The 11,178-nt window shown below is 35.9% G+C and overlaps 1 protein-coding gene and 1 pseudogene across 2 annotated transcripts; one reads left to right on the forward strand and one right to left on the reverse strand.

The window, feature by feature from the left end:
- Positions 1-623: 623 nt before the first annotated feature.
- On the reverse strand, positions 624-2,826 carry LOC149041018 (uncharacterized). The gene is made up of 3 exons (XM_089214306.1): positions 2,350-2,826; positions 1,928-2,109; positions 624-1,267 (listed from the first exon to the last, which is right to left on the reverse strand). The coding sequence occupies exons 1-3, from the start codon at positions 2,421-2,423 to the stop codon at positions 993-995; spliced, it is 531 nt and encodes a 176-aa protein (XP_089070432.1). The 5' UTR covers positions 2,424-2,826; the 3' UTR covers positions 624-992.
- A 453-nt stretch (positions 2,827-3,279) lies between these two features.
- LOC149041019 (uncharacterized) lies at positions 3,280-9,027 on the forward strand (annotated as a pseudogene). Its single transcript, XR_016189055.1, has 10 exons — positions 3,280-3,404; positions 4,636-4,705; positions 5,112-5,705; positions 6,090-6,150; positions 6,303-6,370; positions 6,476-6,585; positions 7,245-7,305; positions 7,506-7,555; positions 7,859-7,914; positions 8,453-9,027. The product of XR_016189055.1 is annotated as an uncharacterized LOC149041019 (transcript).
- The last annotated feature ends 2,151 nt before the right edge of the window (positions 9,028-11,178 follow it).

Here is an 11,178-nt window from a genome sequence, read left to right on the forward strand (position 1 = left end):
CTACATTCCCGATACGAACGTGCTTCCTCTGAGGTAGCTTTTGAACCATGCTAATGCTGATGGTGACACACCAAGGCTGCGAAGTTTCAGCAGCAACATCGTTCACGTCCCTTGCAAAATAAGACATGAATATTCTTGTTATTTCTAGAAAATTTCAAGAAATTTCTAGAATTTGCCAGTTTTCTCTCCGGAAAATTCTAGACCATTCTAGAATGTTAATGAAACATGCTAATCAAGGTAGAATCTGCCAGAATTTGCCAGCTTATTCCAGAAATCACAAAATAGGATAAAATCAGGTTTTTTCCAGCTTATTACAAAATGTAGATTTCTAGAGTTTTCTAGAAAATTCTTTCATGCTCCTTAAAGAAGCGGTGACATAGATAATGTATCAATTTCCAGCTTTTTCTAGCATTTTCTAGATTTTAAATTTTTTTTCAGCATTTAGTCCAGCTTTTTCAGGTGTTTATTTCATGATGATTCACTCTGACTAATGACTATAATAACTTTTACTTGCAACTAATTTATTAGATGTATCAAACAAGACCAAGCCTGTAATCTACCATGAATCTTAACAGGCTTTTTGTTTGTAGGATCCACATGCCCAACAAAAACAAGAATAGTGCTTTTTTTTTGCCAGCAATACCCTGAACAAATTTATTTGAAATTCTATACAGTAAAAATGAATTATCCAAAATATATGTTACATAAAGTCTTTTCTTTGTTGCTATGACTGTCCTGAACTGAAAAAACATTGTCTTTTTTGATTAAAAAAAACATGCACAATAAAATGTTTCCTAGAGCTTTCTCTGTTCTTGTCCTCTGCATTTGGGCTTGTTTTCTTTATTTGCTCTGGCCTTGTTTTCTTTATTTGCTCTGGCCTTGTTTTCTTTATTTGCTCTGGCCTTGTTTTCTTTATTTGCTCTGGCCTTGTTTTCTTTATTTGCTCTGGCCTTGTTTTCTTTATTTGCTCTGGCCTTGTTTTCTTTATTTGCTCAGGCCTTGTTTTCTTTATTTGCTCTGGCCTTGTTTTCTTTATTTGCTCTGGCCTTGTTTTCTTTATTTGCTCTGGCCTTGTTTTCTTTATTTGCTCTGGCCTTGTTTTCTTTATTTGCTCTGGCCTTGTTTTCTTTATTTGCTTTGGCCTTGTTTTCTTTATTTGCTTTGGCCTTATTTTCTTTATTTGCTCTGGCCTTCTTTAGAACCAGGCCAAGTTTCTTTCTCACAGATGACCTTGTAGCTGCAGTGAATCCTTTCCTTAGCAAAATACCTGTAAAAAGGAAAAAGTAAATGTAAGCAGTTTAAGTAAAAAGGATGTTGCATTTGAAACTGTATAGTGAAAAACATAAATTATACAGGGGAACTCTTCCTGAAAGAACTTGAATTATTTTCAATCATATGTTCATTACTGAATTTTTAATTGCTGAATTTAAACCAGTAAATAGATGCAGTCAGCTTACATGTGTGCATCCTTGTTGCCACCCAATTCATATTATGTGCTGATTCATTCAGGAGGCTGCAATTGTTCTGTTTGTAGATACTCCCTTGCACTCCATTCCATGCGCCAAATAGCACAATCTATGAACTGCACCCTCCCAAATGAATCTTCAGGTAATTTTAATTGAGTGGCAAAAAGGCTGTAAACACATACATGTAAGCTGGTTTGCCTATGTTATTTGAAGTGCAAATGTAGTTGGAAATGTTGAACATTTGACAACATGTAGTATGACAGTATGTATGTGCAGTATTTTGACATGTGACCATAATGATGAGAACTTTTCTTTCAGCTTCCATCAATGTCTAATGCATATATTTTTTAAACAAAAGTCAAGGAAATGCAGCCAAGACCTGTGACACAAAACCAAAAACAGTGAGCACATATAGGTGTATATAAATAATTAAAGAAATACACCTTTAAAAATTAACTCACTTTCTAAAAGGCTCCACCTTGATGGACTCAAGCCTGGTCTTGCTTCATAATCTTTATTGCACTGAAAGCCAGCGACTGATGAATTCTGCAGTTCCTCACTTGAGAACAGCTGCCTTGCTAGTGCCTCCACAGCTGACTTTGCATCGGTAGCATCCTCTATCAACTTGACCAATGTCTCCTGACTATAGTTTTGACATGAAAAAGACATTAACAAGAGAGCATAGACATAAAGCTAAGAATGAAAAGAACCGTCAAAATCGAAAACCTGTGTGAAGTCAAAATTCTTGAGATTTATGTTTTAACGAGTAGTGATGTGCAGATCAAACCAAGGAATTCGAAAGAAAACGGGTTTACCAAGCATTTGTAGCACTTCAAAACGAAAATCAATGTAATTGAGAAAAATACTGGGTGTATAAACTCACCAAATACTGCAAGAACATGTCCCTGAAACAACATGGGTCTCTTTGTCGCTGGATCTGTTCCTTGCAGTGAACATTTTTCTCCTTCTCTCACATTGAAGGGATCACAAACGATGATCTTCGAGGAACTCTGCGCCTCCACTCCCCACGATCCCCAGTCAACAACAACGTACCTGTGCTTTGGCATTTTCGGAAATCAAAACTAAACAGAACTCAGCTGAACAGGACGAGACTGAAAGTTAAAACGGACGCCAAGGACGATCACGGTAAAACACGTGGAGATATGAATGTCACACCGCGAACAGACGCTTCCAAATTCAAATCTTGTGGGAATTTTGCTTTGATCGTATTGAAAAGCTGTGGTCACTTCAAAGTCGGCGATAAATATCGCAAATGAATGAAGGGGTAAGTTTCTAAAGAAACTGTGGTGCTGCGTCGGTGGGAGAGTATAGCAGGCCGTAGGTAATTTAGTGTTAACAACTGGGTTGAAAACGTAAATTAGCCACCGTAAAGAGTAAAAAAGCTGACGTTTCGAACGCTCGAAACGTCAGCTTTTTTACTCTTTACCGTGGCTAATTTACGTTTTCAACCCAGTTGTTAACACTAAATTACCTGATAAATATCACAGTCTGGGATGGGTCGAAAATAAACACGTGTGAAATTCTTCAGGAGCAAGGTTTGCCAGATGGTTATTCTTTTTGTTCGCTTCGCGCCCATTCTGTCCAAGCATCACTCTTTCTTGCAAAGTTAATAAAAAATCCGTAGCAAAGTCCTCCGCTACAAAGTAAAGGATGCCCTGGACACACTTCGCATTTTTTGTGAAGCAAGCGGCCGTTGTAACCACAACTGCCGATCCGTCATGTTTGTTTACCAAAAACCGATGAATTTCACTGCTGACCAGGTTATTACTGTAACGACGGCTCTTACGTACACGATCGTTGTGGACTGTATCCTTGAGGAAATCATTTACCTTTCTGGCAACTCAAACGATTGGTGTGTTGCTAGGGCTCCGAATTGCTGCGGTCATTGTCGATAAAGTTGTTGTAATTAACAAAAAAGTGAGTCATTTACTTATTTATCATTGTACTTGTAGTGTTAAGTATCTCTCTACAAAGTTTGCTCTTCATAATGTGAGGCCTAGGCCTGACAAAAGCAACCATTCTCAAGTTGTCAATGGTAGTCACAATGTGACTGACAATTGTTTATTCTTAGGAAAAATTTGGACTAAAACACAAACAGCAAGGTAAAAGAAACAATCTATTCTAGTTGTATCTTGGGTTTTTATAAGTGTAAATTCCCTTATGCAAATTTCTTATTCAAAACTCTGCGGTGAACAGCTTTTGTCGGAGTTCTTAATTGATTATGAGAAACTTGTTTAAAACCGATAATGTTAGTCACTGATTAGATGACTTTATAATCAAACAAATCTGCTAATAAATATTGATTAGTGGCTTTGCATTATGAAAAAAAATCAGCATGTCGAGAATCCATTTTTCAATGACAGGTGACTTATAACTGTACATCAAGTGTACCTGCCCAAAACTGATTTATCTATTTACTCAGGGTTTCCAGCAGCATTATTGTAAATATCAAATCGCTGATCACCGCTACTAACAAAAAAGAAAAGATCCCACTGATTTTGAAAAGGTAGATCTAGAATTTAAAAAAAAAAAAAAGAGCCAATGATATAGTTGTGTAAGTTTTACTACTTTTTAATCTATTATGTATGGCAAGCCTTAAGGTAAAGTACTTCTTTTCATTTTCTTATTCAAGACTTTAAAATAAAATGAAACTGACTAAGCTGACAATTTCTCTCAGTTTTCCTAAATGTAAATTAGTTGTTAACTATTTCTAGCTTATTCCAGTTTCCTGCAAGAAATATAGACTGGAAAAAGCTGTCAATTTCTGGCAGCAGCTAATGCATGCATTAAATTCCAGCTATTTCCAGCTTTTGAAAGAGCTTAAAACTTGGAAAATGTTTTCTTGAAAGAAGCTAGAATAGGATTCTGGAATAAAGCTGTCATATTCTAGAAATTTTAGAAACTTCCAGAAATTATCAGAAAGCTGCACATCATTCTTATAGCTACTTAGTTGTAGTCTGCTCATACAGTGTATGTTTAATGTAGTATAGTCTAATGGTGGGAGACATGAGTTGTGCCTGGCCTGTCAGATTTCCTGCCCTTTTTTCTTTTAGAGCTCTTGGAGGACAGGTTTTTCTGGCTACACTGGCATGCTTGCAAATTATTTTGTCAATTCTTTATTTCAATTTGGTAATGCTTGTTTTAACAGGAGTTTGGGTGTACATGTCTTTAAAGTTTGCTCATTGACTCCTGATGCATAGGAACCAGAGCAAGTCAAGGTAACATAAGATGCATACCTTTATTGTTTGTAAGCACTATGTTTTGGGTTTGCAACTGTTGTGCTGGACAATACTCTGGCATAATTTTAAATGGGCTTGCATCTTAAAGTGATCAAGGCATAGTCTCTGACTTGGTGATGGGATATTTTTAATTTTAGAGAAAAGGTACAGGTAAAATAGAACTAAATTAATGTTATGTAGTAATTTTAGGTTTTGTTTTTAAGTTAATGACAGAATCAGGAAATGAATTAGTCAATGGAATTCTTGAGGCAAAAGTCAATTCCCATATAAATAAACAAACTCCTCAAAGTAGCAGGTACTGTTTGTTATTTTAAATATTAATTCCTAAATTTTTATAGTTTATAACATTTTTTTAAAAATAATTATCACATGATTTTTGTTGAAGGGGTGAAAGTGAGACTTGGATGAAGTTAAAATATGTACAACACAAGTTTGTTTCCCTCAAAACCTTTCTAAAAAACTGTCAAACTTTGGAAAAAGGGATCATTGGAAATCTTGCAAGATTGAAAGTTCACCATGAGGAAAGGGGCACACATTTGGCTGTTGAGAGAACAGACTCCAAAAAAAGTAAACTTTTTTATAGGAAACTTGCCATGAAGTCAAAGTCAAAGATGGACAACTGAAAGAGTGCCCCTGCTGAAATACTCTCGCAGATGTAGCAAGTGAAGACTCTGAATAGTTAGAACATGTTGCTTCAAATTTTCTCAATGATGAGACTGCTAGCAGTGACTCACATGATGAGGACAGACCGGGAACTAGTGCACTATCAACATCATGTGGTGACAGTGAGAGGTGACAGGCAGCCTTAGGGTAGAGATAAGGGAGTTCATTTGATTCAACCATAAGAGAAGATGGTGTGACTCACGAGGCAACCATTTGTGAAAGAGTGCAGAATAATGGCAATGGTGACCTGGAGAAAAGACTGAAGGAGGACAAAGAGAAAGCGATTGCTGTGTTGAAAAGAGTTCATCCCAGTAGGGTATGCACCTTTAATTATCAAATAAAGAGGTCTGCACTATCTATTTATTTATTTGTTATGTCATTGTATGCTGTTTTGTAATGTCCTGAGAGTTATTAAGATGATACTTAGTGGTGATTATTCACCCTTTACACTCAAACATCAGCATGCATATTCTCCATACTGTTCTCTATACATTTAGTGACATGATGACAAGGAGAATTTGTTTAACAATTCAGTGCCTCTTTAGTTGGTGATCATGTCCTTTATTCTTGTGATGTTAATGTGTGATTCATGGGTGATACTGTAAGAAAAAAAGTACATGCTGGTCACTCTCAGGGGTCAACAGTTTAATGGTACATGACATTGCTTCTGGCTTGTTTTAATTGTGGGTTTTTGTTGCAGTTACTTTTCAAAGCAGCAGAATGGAAGAGTCTTCCTCTTATGGCTGCATCACTTGCAGAAGGTAGACAAGAACATGCTGCACTTATTGTTTATTTAATGGCTGCACATACATTTCTGGAAAGTGATACTTACAGTAATCACACAAACTGTGTGTAACTTTCCGCTTTCCTCAAAAATGTACAAGTCATGAAAGTGTTTATGGAAAATTTTCAGGTGCCAAAGTGAACTGGGTAAATGAGGAAGATGAACGAAAAACAGCACTTCACCAGTCTGTCTTAGGGGTAGGTTTGACTCTTTCTGTTGACAGTGTTCTGCGATGCTAAGTACTTGCAATTCCTTCATGGAAGGGTCATCATGTAATGAAATTATTATTTTTCTTCCTCAAGGGATCATTACCAGCTTGTGAGTTCCTTTTACAAAATGGAGCTAAAATAAACCAGAAAGACAAGAGGGGAAGAGGTGCACTTCATCATGCAGCACTTCTTGGGCAGACAGGGTGAGTTGATCAAAAATAAGATTCTATTAAAACCATTTTCTCTCTTACCATCACTGTTTTCTCCAGTCATTGTGAGTGTATTGAGAACCTTGTTTGTGTCTGTAAGGCAAAGCATTTTACTTCTTTTTCTTTCTTGCTTCAAGTTGTTATTATCAGTATATGAATATTGGTAAGGTTAAGACTTACAACCACATGTTTCAGTAAAAGTTCCATAACTGTGTGTACTTAAACCTAGTTCCTGTAGGCTTCTCTCACCTAGAGGATTGGAAAACACAATCCTTTGTGGCCTGTGACTATTTTGTTAGAACAATTTTTGTTCTGACCTTCACTATTTCCTGCAGTCTTTGTGAGTCTATTAAGAACCTTGCTTGTTTCTGTAAGGCAAAGCATTTTATTTCTTTTTCTTTTTTGCTTCAAGTTGTTATTATCAATGTATGAATATTAGTAAGTTTAAGACTTACAACCACATGTTCAAGTAAAAGTTCCATAACTATGTGTACTTAAACCTAGTTCCTGTAGCTCTTAACAACCAGTTCTTTCCTTAGCATAGTGTCTATCTCCAGAACACAACACAGTGGTGTGGCCAGGGCTTAAAACAGTTCACCCAGCTGTGGCATCATCTGTCATCACTTATATTAATACTGCTTCTTTATTTTCAGTCCTATCCTCTTGTTCCTGAAGCGAGGAGGTAACCAGCATGATGTTGATGAAAATGGAGAGGTGAGTGTGAACATAATGTGGTGATGCATGAAAAAGGCCCTTGGAGACAACCTCCCCTGAACTGCCAGACTTTCCTTCCAAATTAATCTGTGTTCCCCTGGAAAACAGAGGAAGCAGTAAATGTTGCATGAAAGGTCACAAGTGGCTTTAAAAACAGTGCTCATGAAAGTTTCTTGATCAATTTCTTTTGTTAATTTCAGGACCCTCTTACAATTGCACTGAAACAAACAAATGCAGATATTGTTACTCTGTAAGTATACAAATGCAATATAACAGTGGATATCGCCTGATTATGATGCTGTTCCTAGGACTGGTTTTTTTATTTATCCTTCAAGAGGTGAATGAAAGAATCCCAAAAAATTCATATGTCATTCATATGTCATTGTCTTCTTTTGTGAAAGAATCATTGTTAGGAATTGTAAATTTTATATCTACACCTTGTTTTTGGATGTCAGGTTATTTTGGTATCTATTACGGTAAACATATAGCTGCTTTTGGTCCATTTCTAACTTGTCAACATTTACTAGACGGTGAAAAATGAAATTGTTTATAGGTTGAGACTGGCAAGACTGAATGAAGAAATGAGAGAAGATAATGAGATTGCCCAGGGTAAGATCTTTTTAAGAGTGCTCCATCTATTTTTTTCTGATTTGTTTTGTTTGTTGTTGTTGTTGTTGTTGTTTTAATTATCAGTGAATTTAAGGAGTGGTAAGCAATGTAATCTAACCACTGTATTGTTCATCATGTTTGTCTACAATGAAAGTCCACTAGTTCCTGGATATTTCTGGGCAAGCAGTATGATGAAAAATATTATGATATCATTATGATAAATCAAATGCACTCTACTTATCCATGATTATAATTAGTTGCAGAGGGAAATTACTCATTAATCACTCCAAAGGGTGTAAAGGTTAACCCTCTACACCCTGACATCATTATGCATATTCTCCATACTGTTCTCTATACATTTCCAAGGGTCTAACAAGGAGAATTTGTAAAACCATGAAGAGCTTTCTTAGTTGTTGATCATTTCCTTCATTCTCATGACTTGAACATTTGATATAAGGGATAGATTGTAAAGAGAAATTAGAACCTTGTCACTCTTATGGATTAAAGGACTAACTGCTGTCATTTTTTTTTGTTTCAGGTGATGTTACGTTCAATGATGTATTCAGAGATTTTTCTAATATGGCATCCAGAGACCCTGACAGGCTTAAACGCAATTTTGATTCAAGTGGACCAAGTAGACAGACACAACTGTGATAACAAAATCAATTTGTTCCACCTTAAATTGAAAACAAATATTTGAGGTCACTTCATATCAAAATGTTTCATTCCTTAAAAGTAAGCAAACAAATTCTCATTTCATCGAAGAAACCAATTTGAATATTCACTCTAGATTTAATCTTACCACAAACACAAAAGGAGTAAAACATTATTTCCAATTTATGTTTAGTTTTGTAGTAATTTGCACCAATCAGGAATTAATGTTCACACTGACAATATTACTAACTGTCATGTAATGTAAGAAAACTGAACTGTACAATTAACATATTTTTTATTCATTAGGAATTTAAAATTATCCCCATGATAATAACAGCATCGTTTAGAACAGAGAATAGAATCTTGCACTGAATAACTTAAGGAAAGAAAACATATCAGTAAATCATTGTTAAAAAAAAAATGAAATTTGTAAATAAAATTTCCCCTATGACAACTGAATGGAAGGAAGGACATCAATGTTTAATGAAGAGTTGACTGTATGAATACTATGGTCAAAAAGTCAAAGTTGAACATGATGATATTAATATTACAATGCTCAGTTATGAAAAATTGTACAGACTAGCTAGTATTGAATCATTATTTAGTTGATTTTGACCAGACTAAGTGGTATCCTCCATTAGATTGATATTGATTTAAAAAAATAAAAACAGAGTGGTCTCTGCCGTTTTGTTTGAAGTCCCATCAGCTAATTTTTGTCAGTTTGAATGGTGAAATGTTGAGGTTTGATATATCCTGTCATTTATGTTTACCTTTTTACACCCTAACATCAGTATACATATTCTCCAAACTTTTTGTCATACATTTTCTGAGGGGCTGGTAAGGAGAATTTGTTTAACAAACAAGAGCTGATTTATTTGGTGATAATTCTCTGTATTCTTGTGACCTCAATGTTTGATTCAGGTGTGAGGAGAAATTAGATCCCAGTCACTTTCAGGTTGGGGTATTGGGATTTTCGGTTTTGCGGTTTTGGCTATTTTTAAGATTGGCTTTTCGATCTTTGTGCCAGAAAACTTCGGTTTTTCCTATTTGGGTCCCGTTTCTCTGCGATCTGAGCGGCAATTATGCGTCTCCACTGATCTCGAATAGCCCCAAAAAGCTCTGTGTGCTCCACTTGTCACCACTGCATCAGATCGATCAGGGTTTTGATCACTAGGATGTTGAAATTTTTAAGACTGTTTTGCATGCGGTTTTCGGTTTTGATCCAATTTTTTTTGCGGTTGTGTGGTTTTGGATGATTGCGGCTGCTAATACACCCCGATGCCCCCCTTTCTCAGCGGTTTAACAGGTTTAAGGGTGTGCATGTCAACTTTTAAAGATGCCTCCTAAATATTTTAATTACGACCACTGTCAACTTGTCTCTTAGTCTGACTAGCAAATCAAAAGGTCCGCTTCAGGTTTCATTTATTCTCTTCTTTCGAAGAAGCCAAAATAAACTCAAATGAAGCAAAGATAAAAACTTCTGAAGTTGTAGTTGACGCAAATAAAGCATTTTAGAGACTTCAGAGAAAAAAAGGTGCTAAGTAGAAAAAAAAAGCACTTCCAAAACTGTTTTGTTTTCCATTTTAAACTGTGGTAATGTGGTTTGTTTATGACACCAAATGCTTAGCTCTATTAATTATGAATGCAGACAAAACTTGGGATCTAATACTTTTATTTCAATTATTTTAATTTGAAAACAAATCTCCCTGAAAACATACTCCACCTTTCACATTCTTGCCAGAAACATACCTAAATAAAACTACGAGGATTGCCAACTGTCCATATCATTTTATAATATAGCATCTGTCAGGCTCTAGCGCAGCTCCCCAAGCCCCAACCATTTTGGCCGCCATTGCGAGAGAACATTTGGCGACTGAAATTTCGACAAGTCGCCAATTGGCAACAAACAAGAGAACATGTTGAAAATTCGTCCAACGAAAAACAAAACGTAATCTTTCGATTTCTTTACGTTGATTCAAATCAGTCAAATGTAAACTTAGCAGCATCATAACGTTGAAACGGTTAGATTGAAGTCGTTAAATTTTTCCCAACAGTGGCGCGTTATTGCGAAAAAGAAAATCTTGAAGTTGCGAGGATACCGCTCGAGGAGTTTCCGATACAGTCCCTAAAAATTGTTTAATAACATTAGCATAATAATAGCGATTGCCAAGTCACGCACACTATTTCAATCCTTTAGTCAACAAGTGTGAAATTGGTTCAACCTCAGCGAGGAGACCGAAGAGGGAGGTTGGTTTTTGAGCGCTTCCAATACAGTCAGTAGGTGTTTCGGAAAACTGTTTTCAGCCACCTTAAACTAAAAGAAAATTTAAGGAAATGCTGTTTTTATTAAAAAAGAATTACTCGATGCGCGTTAATATTCCAATTTGTAAGACCGACGTGTATAGCGATACTGTTAACTTCAATAAATGAGATCTACGATATTTTGGCTTGTGGGTGGTACACATTATTGGTGTTTAAATTCGCCTTTTTCGCAACTGTAGAAAAAAGGTGAAATCATTGTCCAGCGGATGAAAATTCTCGCGAAATTTAATTCCCTATAGAACATTCAAATAACAGAAAAAATGATCTGAAATGTGAAAAAAAAACAAC

This window comes from Pocillopora damicornis, chromosome 8 (assembly GCF_964200805.1).
Source record: "Pocillopora damicornis chromosome 8, jaPocDami1.2, whole genome shotgun sequence".
Classification (NCBI taxonomy): Eukaryota; Metazoa; Cnidaria; class Anthozoa; order Scleractinia; family Pocilloporidae; genus Pocillopora; species Pocillopora damicornis.